Source organism: Triplophysa rosa, linkage group LG4, assembly GCF_024868665.1.
Source record: "Triplophysa rosa linkage group LG4, Trosa_1v2, whole genome shotgun sequence".
NCBI lineage: Eukaryota > Metazoa > Chordata > Actinopteri > Cypriniformes > Nemacheilidae > Triplophysa > Triplophysa rosa.
Window position 1 is genome coordinate 26,454,256 of NC_079893.1, and position 19,468 is coordinate 26,473,723.

The 19,468-nt window shown below is 38.4% G+C and overlaps 2 protein-coding genes across 2 annotated transcripts; both read right to left on the reverse strand.

The window, feature by feature from the left end:
* Nucleotides 1–834: 834 nt before the first annotated feature.
* On the reverse strand, nt 835–10,342 carry actr2a (actin related protein 2a). The gene is made up of 9 exons (XM_057332679.1): nt 10,190–10,342; nt 8,913–9,023; nt 8,484–8,699; nt 8,327–8,399; nt 7,238–7,374; nt 4,107–4,256; nt 3,832–3,977; nt 2,968–3,100; nt 835–2,634 (listed from the first exon to the last, which is right to left on the reverse strand). The coding sequence occupies exons 1-9, from the start codon at nt 10,235–10,237 to the stop codon at nt 2,464–2,466; spliced, it is 1,185 nt and encodes a 394-aa protein (XP_057188662.1). The 5' UTR covers nt 10,238–10,342; the 3' UTR covers nt 835–2,463.
* A 128-nt stretch (nt 10,343–10,470) lies between these two features.
* Nucleotides 10,471–17,727, reverse strand: atg4da (autophagy related 4D, cysteine peptidase a). The gene is made up of 11 exons (XM_057332678.1): nt 17,400–17,727; nt 15,384–15,620; nt 15,140–15,223; nt 14,546–14,719; nt 13,939–14,296; nt 13,792–13,859; nt 13,562–13,695; nt 12,950–13,028; nt 12,791–12,867; nt 12,079–12,198; nt 10,471–11,866 (listed from the first exon to the last, which is right to left on the reverse strand). Exons 2-11 carry the CDS (start codon nt 15,577–15,579, stop codon nt 11,687–11,689), a joined length of 1,470 nt encoding a protein of 489 aa, XP_057188661.1. The 5' UTR covers nt 15,580–15,620; nt 17,400–17,727; the 3' UTR covers nt 10,471–11,686.
* Between the last annotated feature and the right edge of the window lie 1,741 nt (nt 17,728–19,468).

The window sequence follows — 19,468 nt, forward strand, 5'->3', positions numbered from 1 at the left end:
CATGCACCCGCACATGAAACTATTAAACAGCCACAGAAAAAATGAAGAGACTATTCCAAATTTTCATTTAATCAGCATTTCTAGATGTTTTGTGGCCATTCCGGTCTCGTGTCTGTTGAATTTCAACAAAATCAAACCTCCGGAGTGACAAAGTCATTCAACAGCAATGTGAAAGACTGACAGCATGACAAGACACATATAAACTGTGATAAAAACTGAAAGGTTATCACATTAAAATTATCATATATATTGAATATAAACTTGTTTTCTTTGCAGTATTTGAGGTCTGAAAAAATACCTTTTTTCTGTTATTTTGACCTGTTCTACAGTTTTCATTTTCTGCAAATAAATGAAAATAGAAACAACATTTTTATTTGAAATTTGGGAGAATATAGAAATATTGTTGTGAATTTTATACACATACACAACCAAGGGACATTATGGACACAAGTGGTTAAATTTGATTCTCATAACGTTAAAAATCTTTTGGTTTATAAAAGGATGAGCTGGACTAGACAGTCAAGGGAAAAAATGAACCAGCCAGTGCCCATATGTGATATATATATATCACAGCTCCAAGAGAACAGAGTGAAAATACATTGTGTACAGCACATCTCCATGGTAACAGAGATGGGCGGTCATTCCTTGGGCGCTTCCATAGTTACACGCCACATATTAAGAAAAACGACCATCTCAGTCAAACACACACACACACACCTCCTGCAGCTTTACAGAAAATCAACCACGGTTTTACTACACTAAGCACCGCTTTTGGTTTTATTTTAACCATTTTTACATAACCATAATACTTGTAGTTAAAATCTCAGTTGTTTGAAAAGACTCACTTTAAGCGTTAAGTTATAAATCAGTTTGCTTTATTTAAATCAAGTCCAGCAGTACGCTACAAACAAACAAAAAGCAGAAAAACAAACAAACAAAACGTCTTGATCCAACTACAATACCCAAACTTGGCACAGGAATGATGAATGCATGTGAGATTTGTTTCAACGTGTGAAGATCGTGTGCAAACCCAAGACCAAACACAGAAACAATGCAAATCCAGCTTACAGACACTCAAATTCTCATCATCAATACCATCATTATATCATTCATATTACAAATGAGCAAAAAAATCAGTACATCTCAAGCCACCTTTGGTCTGGGAGTGAAGCGTCTGACACGGATTTGCCCGGCGGTCACCCGGGTGTCATCGTCACCTTCCATTCCCAGACCGCGTCCTGACTCAACAACCCACATTAAAAAAGCAAAAACATGACGCAAGAACGTAAAAGAAAAATGAGAGAAAGTGAACAAAGGTGTGACGTTCCTCAGCGGAAAAGAGCGGGACTGATATTTGTTAGGAGACTAAACAAACCGGTTGCGGTTGGTTTGAGCGGGGAGAAGGACGCGGGGTTACTGCGATGGAACAACAGACATGATAATTAAATCCACAATTAAGACCAGCAGCCCGGATACCTGCGCAAACTACAACTGAACGTGTTTAGTTCCGCATGAATCTCATGAAAACATGTCCAGGTCACATTCAGACCAGAGCTTAAAACTGAGGAGAAATGTGAGGGGGGATGTGATGCAAAATGGTCCTTAAATGAAGGTTGATGACGTTCCCAACATGTTTCATGAGATTCAACCAGAATGCAATTTAATGGTTTTCCTTTCAAACCGTTCAAAAACATATTTTTATGAAAGTCTTAAAACTAAAATGAGTTGATGCAGCAAAGAGATTTTCTGTACCAAAATGAAATGGATTCATACTGTTCCACATGAATTCCTTATTGGGAGTATTGGTCCCTACTGCTATTTCACTTTAAGTCAAGCGCGGCGATTAAAAACACAGAAAGACATTAATACAGCAAGTTAAAGAAAGTCAACAATTCAGCAAAAGCAGTCTGCCTTCAGAGGAATGTCTATTATTTGATACGGTCGGCCACAAATCTTTACTATCTTCATTTCTTTTCAATAGCAAACTGGCTGCTGTTATTTTTATTCATATTACAAAAAATGATGTTTTACATACTTAAAGTCGTCTTAAAAATACATCTTTTTGTCTCTCTACTTGCACACCACCTCCATCCTCCTGTGTCTTTTGAGTGACATTTCTTTTCATTAGGGTCAATGTAGACTGCGACAGCAACCAAAATAAACATGAGATCATGATATGGTGAACAAGAGGGATTATTTAGGATACATTTTGCCAGCGTAAACAGGTTTGATTTTTTATTCCCTCTTCAGCTACGAACCGTTACATTTGGAATGTCGTACAAACATCGAGCACTTGTTTTTTGGATTGCAAAGGGAGTTCAAGTATTTGATTGGTATCCTCAAGTATATTCTCACAGTCTGCCAAAAAAAGTCTGTTTACGCTGCCAAAACGTCACCCGGCGTGATGGATAATGTGGGTGCAAGTATGTGATGTTTGGTGCGGTGCATGTATGTGTGTGTGATTTATCTAACAGTAACCCCCAGCTTCTCTAGAACGCGTGTGCCTTTCTCTTGGTACTCCTCTCGGGTCATCCAGAAGTTGTCTTTGTCTTTCATGATGTCTGCTAAGACCGCTCCGCCCAAAAACACCATGTGCTTACGGCGTGGAGGATCTTCGATGCGGATCTTGAATTTCTATAAAAAGACGAAATGAAGACGGATTTGGTGAAAAAGCAAGGAGACCAAATAAAATCCATTAACAGATTGGAATAGCTTATTTTTTCCATTCAGAAGTTGTAAAATGTTTAGTTACTAACACTGGTATTATTAACAGAAAAACAGGTAAAAAACTGTGATACACTGGTATTATTAACAGAAAACTATTAAACTGCAAAATGATTTCCTACTGGAGTGTGAAATTGTAAAATAGATCTTAATGTAAATACTGCCACCTAGTGGTCAGAGTCTAGTAGACTGAAAGGTCTGAAAGTGGAAATCTACAGATTATTTGTGTTGTGCTATTTGTACCGAGAGTTTGTCGACATCTCCCTTCAACACTCGCTCCAGGTACAGTTGCTTGAGTTCACGCTCCAGACGGGACGGCAGGCCGGGATACATCGTAGAACCGCCCGATAAAACAATGTGTTTGTAAAACTCAGCCCTGGTGAGAAGATAGATACAGTTTAACTCCCATCAGAGTTCATGCTAACAAACATGAAAAGAAACTTTCGTATTTAGCAGTATTTTCCGCAGACATTAACGTTTGCATTACAGATATCATGGTCTGGTTACTGTGGCGAGACCAAAGTAATCTCTAATCTTTGGTTAATATGGTTTTACAGCAAACAAAGCCACATGAAACCATTTACTGATGCATTGTTATACAAAACATCTATCTCGCATGTATCCTACATGCATCTTGTTTTACGATATGTCGTCTGTTTATTCCTATTACATGAGTTGGCAACATGTTTTAATGTATTACTTGTTTAATTAACTGCTTTAAGAAGGTCTCTCTTAAGCTTTAGCTTTTTAATTCCTTTCTTAACTTTATGATAAAATTTTGTTTTATTTTATTTTAAATACATTTTAATTCATAAAATATTTGTAATCATTTAGATACCGAAAGTTCAATTCAACCATGTATGTTGTCAATTGTTTAACAAAATAACATTGAAACTTTGGCAAGAAATCTGTTTTTTTGTTTAAAATACCATTATAACCCCTTTTGTGTATCTTTTCGAATCTCGAGCTGAGCTAAATCTTGAGCTAGATAAAAGTTATTAGAAATTTTCAACTGAGATAAAAGTTGCTCAAAGATTTACAAATCGCGATTTTAAGATGATTATATTACTACATCAAGATCATTATACTAAAGTAATAGAAACTGACCTGGTATCAATGTCGGCTGCATGGATGGTGTTAAAAAGCAGCTCGGCCACGCCCACTCCCTCAACATTGATGAGGTGAGGCTGGAACAACGCTTCAGGAGCTTCAAACCGCTCTCCGCCCACTTTAATCACCCTGCCGTCCGGCAGCTACACACACATACATAAAAAAAACTCTCTTAACACCCTCTGTTAGTTCTGAATCTGTTTTAGGGTGTTAAACCACCACCAAGTTCCACATCAATTTGAATACACATCATCAACCCCAATGCTGCTCACCGTGTACGACTCCACCAGCACGGTGGTCTCCAAAGCGAGCTTCTGCTCCTGCTCGATGTTATAGCCCACGTAACACAACTTCTCCTTCATCATTCTCACAGTCTCAAAGTCGGCTGAGTGATTGAAGGCGTAACCCCTCAACAACAACAGCTGCAATATAAACAGACACAGAGAGAGAGTTAGGCCCGATTCACATTTCGCGTCTAAAAACACGTGCAAAACGCGAGCCGCGCCTCTTTCTCTCTTCAAATGACCCGCGGTGCGCGCGCGGCACTCCGAAAAGTTGAACAATTTCCATCTCGATGCAGCGCCGACGTGCCTAGAAAAATGTGCGCATCGTGTCGCCCCCTATTTGCGCGCGCTCTACATTTAAAATAACGAATACGCACGCGGAAAAGACGCGAAATGTGAATCGGGCCTTAAGGTGTTTATCTCTTAGATTACACATTTTTTGTAATGTAATCTGTTTACTTTTGGATTACATTTAGATTACTTTTGATTTAAATCTTACTTGATGTTACATATATTGAAGCAGGATAAATCTGTACTTTTTGACAGATACAACGAGGAAAAATATTCCTTTCTTTATCACCAACAAGAGCCTCAACCTCTTTTTAAAGCACAGTACGAAAAAATACTAACACTTGTATAACTTGTTGTTAGTGATTACTGATAGTAACACTGAATAGTTTTCCCGTGTGTTTCCTTAAAAATTAAAGGGTGTCTATTAGGGGTGTGACAAGATCTCGTGTCACAAGATCTCGCAAGATTAAAATGTGACAAGATTTCTCGTCAAGGTCTCGTGATATCAGCATGATGAAGTTTGAGGGTGAAATTAGTATTGAAGATGCCCTGCCACTTTTAAATCATATTATAATTCATAAAAACAGACGTAAAATGACATTCATTTAAGCTAAATTATCAAAATGCACCTATTTTTTCATTTTGTGATTTTCAGTTTAATAAAAGACTATTCTTAAAATAGTGTAAAAATCTTGTCTTGTTTTCGTGAACCCAATCTTGTGTCTCGTCTCATCACGTGGGATAAGTGTCTCGTCATACTAGGGGGTATGACAAGACACTTATCCCACGTGATGAGACGAGGGGTGCAGGGGTCGGCAATAGGCGGCCCGCGGGCCAAAACTGGCATGTGAGCGAAGCGGAGCGTTAGGCCCGATTCACATTTCGCGTCTAAAACCGCGTGGAAAACGCGAGCTGCACTGCGTTCTCCTTTTTTTCCAAAGCGCCTGGACTTTGTGCTCTCCTGGCATCTGTCGTCGCTAAGCAACCATGGGCCACGATAGCCGTTGAGACGAGGAGGTATAAACAAAGGATATATGGATTATATGCACAGAAAATACCTTGCAATAACTCTGCTACTAGATTTAGTTATGCTGTGATCATCTGTGTCTCCACTGTGTCTTCACTGAGCTTGTCTATATTGGCTGGTTGGTTCTTGTAACATGAACTGCGGTGCGCTTGCGCCTTTCTGAAAAGTTGAGATTTTTTCATCTCGATGCGACGCGCCTGAAAAAAGAGCGCGTCACCCCCTATTTCTGCGCGCCTGCCGCGCGTCTACATTTACAATAACGAATATGCGCGCGGAAAAGATGCGAAATGTGAATTGGGCCTTAATATTTCTCGCGGAGCAGAGAGCACCTTTCTGAAAATTCCGCTCTGCTCGCTCAATCTCAGAGTCGCTCGCTCAGCCCTTTTGGTGATTTACTTTTTTGCTGCTGGATTATTGTCCCATGTACACCGCATGAGCCTGAATAATTGCACAACGGCATGCGCGTCAACTACAAACGCCTCGTCCATTTGCAGAGGTGCGCGGGCGACAAGAGGTTTGATACAGACTCATTTCAGTTAAAAAAACATTATAACATTTATATTCATTTATCTTAAGAAGACATTGTGTCACTTACCCAATGTAACTGTTGCTTTTCTGAAATAAAACCTGAATAAACCTCGATGACAAATGTGATCTCTGGAGGAAGCATGCAGCCTTCAAAGACGCAGCTACTTTGTCCAAGTTTCTAAAAGTACATTCTAAGACGCTTTTAGAAATGATTGAGGTTTGACGTTTTAAGACCGCATTTCCCCTTGTTTTGGTCTATTTTTCTTTAGAGCCTGTTTCTTTTATTAACCCCAGTAATAATAAAGGTGTTCATAGTGCATTTCATCTTTTGTGCGTTTATTTTGAATGTTGCACTATGGCAGCTATATGTTCACGGAAATAAAGTAACGAAAATTAAATTTACTTTATCAGTTGTTATACAGTTATTTTAGGCACTCAAATAAAAATTACTAAAAATATTGGCTGTAATGTCACAGAATGTTGGACTGAAACATAACTGCTGTTTTTCAGCCTACTATTAATATTTCGCTCAATGACTGTGCGCTCAATGCTCAGTCGCTCACGGACCAATCAAACGCTCTGTTCACATTACGCTCACCGGTAAACCAAATCCCGCAGATCCCGCTCTGACAGAAAATGTGTAAGCCTAATTGTTTTCAGTTTATAATAAACTTCTTGAATAAACGTCTCAGTTTAAGTCAGGATAGTGCCATTTTCTCTAGCTATCTTAAATGTTAACATCACACGACACGACGTAAAAGCATACCCCGTTATTAAAAGCGTTATTACATCAAACACATTACGTTACGTTAAATAGGCTACGTTAAATAATTATATGACTTTTATGTAATTATATAATAACTACATTTTTAGAAGTAGGCTTTTCAAGTTGCATTTTTAATCAATGAATTTCTTAAATTATCCTTTGACTATGTTCTGCCCCGCCATCTAGCTGCGAAATAGTTTTTTTTTTGGCCCGATGCCAAACTCACTTGCTGACTGCCTTAGTGTCAATACATCTAGCCATCGAATGCTAAGTGCCGCTCCATTTTGCATCTCTGTGCGATTCTAAAACCCTCCCCACCATTCTGTGAATAATATGTAATCATGTAATCCATAAAAAAGTAACTGTAGTCTGATTACGAGTATTTTAAAATGTAGTTTACTCTAATTACAAGTACTTGATTTTTGGAATCTGATTACGTAATCCAGATAACATGTAATTCGTTACTACCCAGCTCTGCATACATACATACAGTATATACATTTGTACCTTGATGAGGTAGCGTGTGATGTCCCTCCCGGCGATGTCCAGACGGCGTGTGAGATGAGGGAGGGAGAAACCTTCATACACTGGACAAATATGAGTGACACCGTCACCAGAGTCCACCACAACCCCCGTCAGCAAACCTGCAAGCACATACAATCTTAGTCTTTAAAATGTGAGAACAATTTTTCATAAGTTCAATATTGGGATTTTAATATTTATTTTCTTAACTGTCTTTCTTTGTATAGTTTGTTGTTCAAATGAATTAACCAAAGGGCTTTTCACACTGCGCTTAACCCCGTGTTATCTTCATTCTAAATCCCGCTTTTAACCCCGGGTAAACGAACGTTTCACACTTGTAATTTTGAAGCGTGGTTATCCCCGCATTCTACCCGAGGTTATGAAACCCTGCTCCGAAGCAGAGTTAGCACCCGCTTTTGCAGGGTTAACCCTGCATTGCGGTGCCAAACGTGTGAAGTGAAGCTGGGGTAGAATGATACGACCAGACACTTTGCAACGGACACCCAATCAAAAACTGAACAGTGCTTACCTCATTTCACAAGCTGTGCACATTGACAGAAACTGTGCGCTGTGTAAACAATCCTTTGAGTTTTTTATTTATTTACAGCCAAAAAGGATTTGCGAGGCATCGTTTTTTCCCAGATGCAGAACAACGAGGTATTCTGTGATTTAAAGGGACCACACGCTATTTTTATTCAGTCAGTTTGACGCTGCAGTATTTTTCCAATCATGATTGTTGACACCGCAAATATGCAAATAAGAATGTTAACCCAGGGTTTAGTGACGTACAGTGTGAAACGTCAGGTTATGAATACCCAGGGTTATCTCTTAACCCCTGGTAAATTATAAGCAGTGTGAAACGTGAAACAGATAACCCCGGATTCTGTTTACCTGGGGTTTAGAATAACCCGGGGTTAACGATTTCAAGTGTGAAAAGGCTTCAAGAGTATTTCACAGTTCTCTAGAATAGTTCAACAGATTCTTATTTGCCAATTATTGTATTTTGTAATAAAATAACTTGAGTGCTATGCTCGTATCAATCTCATATCCATTTATTAGATCCAATTTACATACCTTGAGCGTAAAGTGTAAGTACAGCCTGGATGGCAATATAAACCCCGGAAAACTGATAGGTCTCAAACATCACCTGCATGGAGAGAAAAAGGTCAAAACTCATATGAACACAAACCTTACTGAGCTAAATGAAAGAAATACAACCAGACGCACAAACCTCAATGATTTTCTCTCTGTTCTTGGTAGGGTTCATAGGCGGCTCCGTGAGCAGGATCTTGCAGTTTCGTGAGTCGATGTTGAGTTTCTCAGGCCCGAAGGTGTAATCCCAGAGGTGCTTCATATCATCCCAGTTCCTCACAATGCCGTTCTCCATCGGGTAGTTCACCTCAAGCATGGAGCGCAGCTCGCTGGCCTCATCGCCAACCATCAGGTCCTACAAGTCACACAGGGATAAGATTTGAGTCTCAATGTCAAATGCTTTGTATTTTTTTCAATTAAACTGAATCTGATGAATCAGATCATTTAGATTATTATGACTGATTTTGTCAAACAGAAGTTTTACAAAGTCTTGTACAAACCAGACATCAGTGGTTGTGTGAGCAATAATTATTTAGCTGATGATATACTCTACTGTAGGAAACTTTACCTTAATCTCAATGTTTCCCACTTTGGCAGTGGAACGGATGATGGGTCTCCCGACCAGAGCTGGAAAAATGTGCTCGGGGAAATTAGAGCCGGCATATCCACATTTGACAAACTGAGGAGAGGAAGACAGAGAACACATGAGATGACTTGACACATTTCACAGCAGGCAAGATAAAAGTCAATAAACTAGGGATACACAATCGTTTTTTTTTTACTGATACTGATTCAACTACTGGCTTATAACCGATATGTTAAATGTTTTAGTTGTGCTTCCCTCTTCTTGATATTTCTGCAGAGCAGTGCAAATGTATGTTGCAATTACATTTTTTACAAAGAAAAAAAAAATTGGACATCGGTATCCTCAAACACTACTAAACTATCAGTTTGTTATATCAAAGTTTATCATGCTATATCTGATATGGCGGTGGTTTAATATGGATCAAATATTGGACGCCGATACATTGGTGCATCTACTAAAAACTATGACCACTCACTCACTGGTCTTTATTTCCTTAGGGTGATGTGCGTAGTAAAAATAAAAAAATAAAATGAAATGAAAAGTTCCAATAGTGGTCTGCACACAGAAATTCAGCAAAATCAAAACCCACTGTTGAATTTAATACAATTTGTGTGATTTTCCTAAGTTACTTATTAATTAATTTATTGCTTTGTGTTTCTATATGACACGTTGGAAAAATATAACGTTTCACTACCATAGCATAAACTAAAGCATCATGTTATTACCAACTAATAGCAGACATATAGAAAGAATGAAGCAAAATGTGTTCCTCTGCTTTTGCTAACATGTCATTTCCTTTCTTGGCCAGATGTGAGATTACAAACTCGGAAGTGAGTCTGAGATCGTCTTTATCATCCCTTTCATAGACACAAACACACGAGCTTCATTTATTGAAATGTGCTTATGGACATAACATCCCCAACAACACATATTCATAAACTGATCTCATTAAAAATCAAATAAATGTTAATCACATTACGACGGACGGACGGACCGACATACAATCCGGCAAAACATTCACATGCCGAAACGTTTTTAATCATCACTTGTTCATAATTTCTGCATAATTTAATCATTGCATGTTTTGCACCATACAGGTCGTGTGTTAAACAACTATAACCGTGTAAAATAAGGTGCAATCTACACACTTCCTGTTCCGCCGCATCTCTCTTCTACAACCCTTCATAAAACCGCACAGACGGCGAATAAAGCGTCATCCAGGCCGAGCCGACCCGTGTGAAGCTCGGGGTCATACTCACCCCGGTCCCGTTGTCACAGACCACCACTTTCCTGCCTTGACTGTCCATCTTTCACCAGACTCCGTGAATCCGCCCTGATTTCAGCACTGAAGCTGCTACTGCCGCTGCTGTCTGATCTCAGCAAGCCGGAAGTCAGCGCCCAGCCCTTCACACGACATCAAAATAAAAGTCGCATATTCGACTAGAAAAAAATCTGCTAATCCGAATAAATTTTATTAAATAAAATAATATATTGATGAAAAATGTTAGTTAATGAGAAAGTAAATTCACTTTAAAAAATGTAATTGTCACCTGGTTTAATTTCAATTTTGAGAAAAAATAATTAATACACAAAAGCAGAAGACAAACAGGTGCATAGTCCTGCTGTCCACTGGTCCCACAGAAAACACAAAAATCTCAGTTCGAAAACTTTAGGTTCAGATAGTGACAGCAGTTAAACTTTATCCGAAGCATCTTCGAAACAGTGAACAAAAACTACAACTGTAAAAATAAAGCTTTTTTAAACAGTAACAGCTACAGTACATCTGTTGACCTGAAATGGCAAAAAAATCTGACATTAAACATCTAGACAGCTTCCAGCATCAGATTCAACGACACACAGTCTATGAGAGCTTGAGGAGGTAAGGCTGTGATCCCTGTTAAAATAGACAATTAAATAAGAGAACACATTCAAAAGTATCACAATGATTTAAAACAAAACACACACACTAGCACACTGCAGTGCTCTTTAAACGTAGAAAATTAAGTACATCAAACAGCAACAGACTGGTGCTCAACATCCATGTCAATATTACCCACAATCACTCAAATTTTATCCAGTTACAGAGCATAGTCTCAGAGCAAAATACTCAAAAGACCCATTTACCTTCAAAGACACAGCAACGCAACAGCAGGATCTTGTTTCATATGTGAGAGAGACAAAAGATAAAGCAGCATGTTTAAAAACGGCGATGATGCAGAAAGCTCCACATCCAGAGCGTAGACCTAAGCCACATTTACAGGTAAATCTCACAAAAATTTCCCAATTATATAACATACCATTTTCAAAAGCAATAAAAAAGAAATCACATTTTGCATGAAGACAATTAAGCCTATTTTCAGGACAACTAAGTTTTTTTAGCATTGTGATATTATTTTTATGAATATTAGGTCCCTGAATTCTTATTCCCATAATACCAATATTATTGAAACGTAGCAAAATAAATACTACCAACATATATAAATATGAAGTTGGATTTGATAAAGTTTTGTTTTGGATTATGGTAATGTGAATATAGATAAATGACATGTAATGTAACAATGCAATCTTAATGGTCCTAAAATAAGTTGTCTTATGCAAAATAAAATTGGTCTCTTTTGAATGAAATACGACCAGAACATACTGTTGTGTCCGAAGGCTCCCTTGTAAGCGGTCATCATATTGTGAATGACACACAAACAGCAGTTTCATTCATGTCAGTGCAGCATTTACAAGGTTTCACACAACCTTCACGCTCCTCACAGGAGCACAAACTCATCCGTGCTTCCTCTTCTTTTGCTCCTGCTCTGTCTGTTGAACGGCAAAATGTGTGAAGTAGAGTCCACAGGCCCCCCGCTGTGCTCCTCCAGTCCATAATTCTGCCCCCTGCCCTCTACAAATGTAAAGATGGGATACTTCTCTTTAGATGACGACAAGGCCTGGATGAACAGAACAAGACACAGGTTGTGAGTAAAGAAATATGGGATTTGTGCCATTTAGAAAACCTATAGTACTAGAGCTGTAAGCTTAGAACACAGGAAAACCAACATACAAGTAAACAGATATTGTCTGGTAAAAATGTTTTGATATCATTATGAACTCTGAAATTTCATGAAGCTTATTTTTTACTGGATGAAACTGAAATACATACGTCACTGACCGCCGAGCACAAACACTCAAAATCGTTCTTTGTACGTGCATAGAAGCCGATAGTGCAGCTGGGATCCATGCGACTGAAGTTCATCTTCCTCGGCGAGTTGCAGTGAAATGACTAAACAAGGCGAGAAAATTCAACATATTTAACAACAAATATAATAACATTTACTGATTTTATTTCCATTTTTTATTTGACTAGAAAATGTTTGAATTTTGAATTTTAACATATTTTATCTCAAACCACAAAAACAAAAAGAAGAAAAACATATTTATTTTTAACAATTAAAGATTTTTTTTAAAGATCAGATTGTTTTCATGGCATAATCTCCCCTAATTTTCATTATCATAATGCAACAATAAAGACCTAAAAACAATCACAACTGAGAATAATTGAAATAATAATTAAACTAATTAATTAAGTAATAAAAAACGCATTATGGAAATGAGAATTTAGAAGGAAACATACTTATGCATAACAATAATGTCACAATGCAAAAAAATACTAATAATTTCTTAACTGTATGATCCAAAAAACATCTACTACCGGCTCTGATATGCCTTTCTGCAACCTGATGATTCAGAAAGTTGAATAATTCCAATCTTTCAACGCATTTTCCCTTTAACTCATTTATTCGTCAAATCTGAAGAACTTCTCTAATGCAAGTGATGTTTTCAGTACAAATGAATCGGTTTGGCTCCTGTCTCACCTCCAGAGAGAAGTTGCCCTGGGTGACGTCAACTACTGGCTGACAGTAGTGTGGGTCTAGATATACCAGCTGCTCATCTAAAAACAAAGAGCCAATCAGATAGCAGACAAAAACATAGTATCCAATCAGCAAATAATGCTTACCAGGCCTTTAACGTACCTTGAAAGCCAATAAAAAACAAGGAATGCTTGGGTTTCCCTCCAATAATTCCTATACAGCATTTTAACCTCAGTATGCTCTAAAAAGGACAGATTGTTCATTATTGACAGATGTCAACATGATGCATATTAAGATCGAATTAAAGGGACAGTTCACCCCCCCAAACTTGTTTTTGTCATCATTTACTCACTTTTAAGTTGTTCCAAATCTGTATACATTTCTTTGTTCTGATGAACACAGAGAAAGATGTTTGGAAGAATGCTTGTAACCAAACAGTTTATGGCCACCACTGACTCCCATAGTAGGAAAAATGACAATGGTAGTCAAAAGTGCCCCAGAACTGTTTGCTTTCTTACAATCTTCAAAATATCTTCTTTTGTGTTTAACAGAACAAAGAAATTTATAAAGCAATGTTTCCTACTATGGTAGTCAATGGTGGCCAAGAACTGTTTGGTTATAAGCATTCTTCCAAATATCTTTCTATGTGTTCATCAGAACAAAGACATTTATACATATTTAAGGGAGAGTACATGAAGACAGAATTTCATTTGTAGGGGAACTGTTTCTGAATTTTAGCACATATGTTAATGAATGTGCGTATATCAGATATACCTTAACACACTCAATGTAGGAGGGGTTTAATGAATCTCCTCCCAGTCGTACTGGCACTAAAATGATGACCGATTTCCATCCCGGGCAACTGGACTCCACCGAGTCACACAACTGCATTACATCTTCTTTATATACTGCACACCACACATAGACACAAGCGTGAGATCACCGTTACCTACAAACACACGAGATAACAGTTTAAATCACACATGATGGAAGTGAAGACTCACTCGTGCAGTCCTGGGCCACATATACAGCAACGTTCAGCAACTCTCTCTTCGTTTTCGCCACTGCTTTTCTGAAAAACAAAACAGACCAACATTAGAAAATACATGGTGTCATTTCAGAATCTGAACTGAACCGGCCTCCTCTCTCACCTCAGCATATGTGCCACTACAGACGGACCGTACCAGTCCCCAGCCTTCTTCCCGGACTCCTTTCCCAGCTCCACCAGCTGGTGTACGCCAAACGGAGCCGAGGGCTGGTCTCCGAACCACGACACCACCTTCCTGTGAACGGCCTCCACTTGAGGGTGCCGGCTGACTGAAGGCTGTTGTCTGGGGACCGGTTTCTGACCCTCATTACTGCTAGAGGACGGGTTCCTCTGAGCAACAGGGCTGGACCACGAGGATGTGAAGGACGGCAGGGACATGCCAGCCGGGCGGGAGGGGGAACTGGGCCTCAGCACCTCAAAATCAACATCTGATAGCGGGTGACAATCTGCCCACCTCCAGTCTGGGTTACACAGAACGTTTGAATGAGATTTTAACACTTGACAGCGATACTGCTTAGAGATTTCTTCTTTAAAAGTATGACAGCATTTATTGCAGAGCACTAGTTTTACTCGGATTGAAACTGTATTTACTGTCATAATGATCATTTATAGGGCTGAGACGAAATATTGGAATATATCACAATCGAAGCTATCGAAATATTGTTGGTTTATTTCATTTACAAACAAAAGGAAAGTGAGTTCGATCAGACCTGGAGGCATGAAGTGTCGCATTAATCCCTGCGCCAGCAGCATTTGTCCGCTGCGCAGCATACAACCCCAGCCGCAGTCTGTGGTCAGGGCGGAACCCTCCAGCTGAGGAAACTCTCTCCTGTAGGTGAGCCAGACGCAGGATACGAACATCTGCCGGAAACGTTCCACCTCATCTAGTTTAGGAGACAGAGGAAATATCGATTCAACTAATTGTGTGAGTTTGAGGCGGGACTATGTGTTTGCTTGAGCAATGGAAGACGAGCAAAGAGTTTGAAACAATTTAAAGTGATAGTTCACCCAAAAATGAAAATCCTCATGTCATTCTAAACTTGAATGACTTTCTTTCTTCCGCAGAACACAAAAGAGGATATTTTGAAGAACGTTGGTAACTGGCAGCCATTCACTTGCATTGGTTTTGTGTCCATACAATACAAGTGAATGGGTGCCGGTTAACAAAGTTATTCAAAATATCTTCTTTCGTGTTCTGTAGAGGATGACAAGAGGGAGAGTAAATGATGACAGCATTTTCATTTTTGGGTGAACTATCACTTTAAGCTGTTCATTGAGCATTGAGCATTCATTGAGCATCTCACCTTCTGTATTGAACACATACGACTGGCCCATAAGGATCAGGGGAGATGTCGCATTAAAAGCAGTTTTAGATTTGACAGCCCAGCCTGGGAAACACATGTAGATAAAAACATTTACCCTGGCTGCAGCTGGATCTGAACATGCACTTTAAAAATAACCAAGAAAAAAGGAACCAAGAATTCACGTTATTATTTACAGTCGAGTTTGAATATTCTTAATAATTGAATAACGTGCATGAAAACCAACCGTATTTCACATTGTTCCATGCTGACATGAACTTTGCCTTGAGACGATCCACTTCATCGAGTTCTCCAGAACTTTCTTTGATGTCATCGGTCACAGACCCATGGCCGATGAGGCGTTTGGACTGCGGTGGGGGCTTGTCCTCATGAGCACCACCGCTCACTATGTACTGAACCGCACTGGGGGATACGGAGTTCATGGTTTAGGCTGTAGGCAACAGCATCGCAGAACAACTTCAGCCTGAGGGAGAAACGTGGAAGAAAAAGATGCGGTAACAAGAGGGGAAATAATGAAACTGAGAATTACAACAGGTTCCTTAATTTCTCATCACATCTTTTTTATTGTGGGAAACCAGACTGGCTGTACTTTTAAAACTACAGCACCGGCACCCATTCACGTCTACTGTTTGGACTATGGACAAGAAACCAATGAAAGCGAATGGGTGCTGGTTAACAACATTCTTCAAAATATCTTTTTTTGTGTTCTGTGGAAGAAAGAAAGAAATTCATACAGGTTTGAAATGACAAGAGGTTGAGCAAATGATGACAGAATATTTGTTTTTGGGTGAACTAGTCATTTAATTTAGATAATCAGGTTTTGGGTAAATTTATAAGAAATGTTCAAGTTCATGTTACAGCCTTAATGACAGTTGTTGGGATCGCCACCAAAACTCCAATGGAGACATAAGTGAGATTCCTGGGTTTGGAGCGACATCTGAGACTGAATTTTAAATGTCTCCCCATCTCAATGCTGTCTTTGAGAAACAACTGACACATTAAAAATGACTCTGATCTTTCTTAATGGTTAAACATGTACAACCACAGTATTTCATATTTTCATGTGTGTGGGAATACTGGTAATACAAATACTGACCCAGTCACCTGATCATGTTGTAGCCACAGTACATTTTGTAAGGCCATGAATCAGTCACGCAATATTAACTGCTCCCTGCATCCACGTCGCAATAAACACTATTGAAAAAACATTCCACCTGGGTGTTGCATAAACAATCACCTGTCTACTGGTAACAAGTAGGTCACATGAGGACGGGTGTGGTGAACAAGATTTCAAACACATACTATAATGGTAAGTGGTAATGTCCTGCCTTCCTTTTCCACCGTTTATCAGCAGGAAGTTTGAGATTACAGTCAAATGAGAGCAAGTATAGAATGAGAGAGAGAACGGAATTGCACAACAATGCAAATTCTGTTCCTTCAATCCTTGTGCACATGACCGGTCGGGGAAAGTGGCGGCACATGCATGATTTTACACCATGTGACTATTAAGTACTCCTTAAAAAAAGTATGTGAATGACCCTAGGTCATCATAGTGGCTGCCTTTGAAACAGCAAACTATCATACTACGTATTCCTGTAGAGTACAGCTATATAGTATACCTGGACGACCTACTGTATTTACTGTATATATACTGTATCACACAGTGTAACAAATAGTACAAAATAAATGAGAAGTTTACATTTAAAATGGAACTTTCCTGTAACTCAGTGGTTAGAGCATGGCGCTAGCAACGCCGAGGTCATGGGTTCGATCCAAGGGATTGCACATAACTTACATAGTAACAAATGTATAGTATCATGCAATGTAAGTCGCTTTGGATAAAAGCGTCTGCCAAATGCATAAATGTAATAAATTGAATTCTTGTTATTTATTTAATGGAGGACAACATTACCACCATTATAAATTATTAGGTTTTGTGCAATAAATCGAGGACTACAGCACATAACGTAGATAAACCACAAGATGTACATGTACTGCTGTTGCGTGTAGTATGCAGTAAGCAGTACACTGATGCAGCCAATTGCAATATCTTTAAAAAGAAATACATTCATATTTAAATAGGCAGGTACTGTCTAATTCCGATGGAGATCGCATCTACTGACATCTACATCTACTGGCCTGATTTTGATGTTAACTGTTAGGGATCGTGTAGCACTAGTGCACCTAAAGCCTCTTACACATTTAGGTAACAACAAACTGTATTAAATATTTTAAAGATTACCTTCACGTTGAAACCGGCATCTCCAACAATCCCCCTTGTATATTCACACTTTTCCTGTAAACTGAGCAGCTATATCCAGTGTCGAGCTGCTCAATCGACTGTCTGATGTCTGGCAAGGACACTGTGCGCTCGCTATGCGAGGACCGATCTCAGGCCTGTTTAGACGCCGTCATCTCGGCGAGTATCGATAAGGCTGAAGTCATGAGTTTTTACTTGTTTATAATCTTGCGTAGCTGTCGGACTGTCAAGTGAGATAAAGAGTGCGTAAATCGGCGAGAGATTAAACCAGTAGGCAGTCACTTCCTGTTGTCATTGCGGATACACACCCTCGGCCCGCCCACTGAGCGACGCAATTCGTGAGGTAAGACAGTTACTGTACGATGATTGGACGCATTTTCCATCTATCTAGACGCACGGGAAACTGAAGTCTACGATTGGCTGTTTCCTTCTTATTGAACAAAATTCAAGTAATACAAGTTAAAACAAGGTTCTTAAATAATGTGTTTAAATTGAAAGAATGTTCGCTTCATTCCTGTTTTTACACAATTGTGTAATTTTTTTGTATTTTATCTTGGGTCTTAAAGTCAATGAAGTGGTTATGTGTCAGGCAATGTTTGTTTAAGCAACCCGTTTTTACATTCTATTTACATAAGCTATTTATTGATCATTTAAGCTATTTATTCACAAAGTCCTTAAAAAGAGTCTTGTAAAAAATGTAAAAGTGTAAGTTTTAAAGTAAATTGTTACATTAACTAGACACACCTAAATAAATAAAGGGTGTTAATATGAATCAATAGTGAGTGAAAATGTCATGCAAGTGTTAAGCTTTGCGTATTGTTGAATAATAAAGCAATAAGCCCCAAGAAGCAGTGGGTTAATTACTGGGGTATTTTATAACGGCTTAGAACTCCGCTCAGCCAATCAGAATCAAGGACCAGAACTGACCGTTTTATGATTCTGTTTGCAGACCACTAATATTATAATCAATTTGATAGATAGGGCCTATTCTGTTCATAGTATGATAACAATAGTGCCCAACTTGTGTATTGGCAAAAGGTCAATCCAATGCTGTTAACTAATCCATAACTCGTTGTGTTATAAAGGACACCAAAGGGTCTATGGTCAAAGGTCTATTACTTGGCAAAGCATAGTGTAATTGTATAAATTTGGGTTATATAAATTCAATCTGACTTTCAAAGTGTTTTAAAAACGTAAGAAAGAAAAGAAAGAATGCATGTTTTTAAACAATATCTTTTTATTATTCAATTGATTCACTGCACCTTAGGGTAATGGGTCAACTTACATGTGCTGTAAACTTTAAACATGGCAAACAGAACAAAATAAATCTAATAAATTAGATTCATTATTCAAATTAGAACTTTGGGCAAATTAACTTTGAACATAATAAATCACATCTGACATGAAATAAAGTGCTTTCTGAAAAAAAATCACATTTTGTTGGAAATAAAAAGACACATATAACCACAAAACTGATTGAATTGTAACACAAACACATACTTAAACATGTACAAGTGGACAATATACGTTTTATGTCTTGTTTTCTATAGAACACAGTTCAATCTATTCTGCAGCGCAAACAAAATCATTCAGAAGACATAGTATTACAGTATAGCTTAATTAAACATCATAATTTCTCACCTTTCAATAAACTTTAAAAGTCACCTAGTATAAACATTCTGGGCTGTGAAGTGTTGTCTGTATCCACAACAGGTAATTCATGCTCGAAAAGGGCCAAACAACGACAACAGCATAAACAACGTAGAAATTAAAGAGACTATAACTTTTGTGTCGTCTTAGAATCCAAGGGTATCAAAACAAGTTTTGAAGTACTTAACGTTTGGTATATTAACACATTCACCCAAAGAGCAGTCTTTACATTTTTTATTTGTGCATATGCTACTTCCTGTATCCACTTTAATGATACATCCCAATAACTCTCTGATATGCCCCTGTGTTGAGTTTCTACATAATAGAATAAATAAACATATTATGCTTTAAATAGATATATAGAAATCTTCACAAACATTGAAATGAGATATGAAACAGCA

Excerpts from the sequence above, each read along its gene's own strand:
- actr2a (XM_057332679.1), bottom strand. The coding sequence starts at position 10,237 with ATGGACAGTCAAGGCAGGAAAGTGGTGGTCTGTGACAACGGGACCGGG. Across the intron at positions 9,024-10,189 it reads TCTGTGACAACGGGACCGGG|TTTGTCAAATGTGGATATGC; the intron begins GTGAGTATGACC and ends TCCTCTCCTCAG. Across the intron at positions 7,375-8,326 it reads ACTTACACTTTACGCTCAAG|GTTTGCTGACGGGGGTTGTG; the intron begins GTATGTAAATTG and ends ATGTGCTTGCAG.
- atg4da (XM_057332678.1), bottom strand. The coding sequence starts at position 15,579 with ATGAACTCCGTATCCCCCAGTGCGGTTCAGTACATAGTGAGCGGTGGT. Across the intron at positions 15,224-15,383 it reads ATGGAACAATGTGAAATACG|GCTGGGCTGTCAAATCTAAA; the intron begins GTTGGTTTTCAT and ends TGTGTTTCCCAG. Across the intron at positions 14,297-14,545 it reads GCGACACTTCATGCCTCCAG|ACTGGAGGTGGGCAGATTGT; the intron begins GTCTGATCGAAC and ends TGTGTAACCCAG.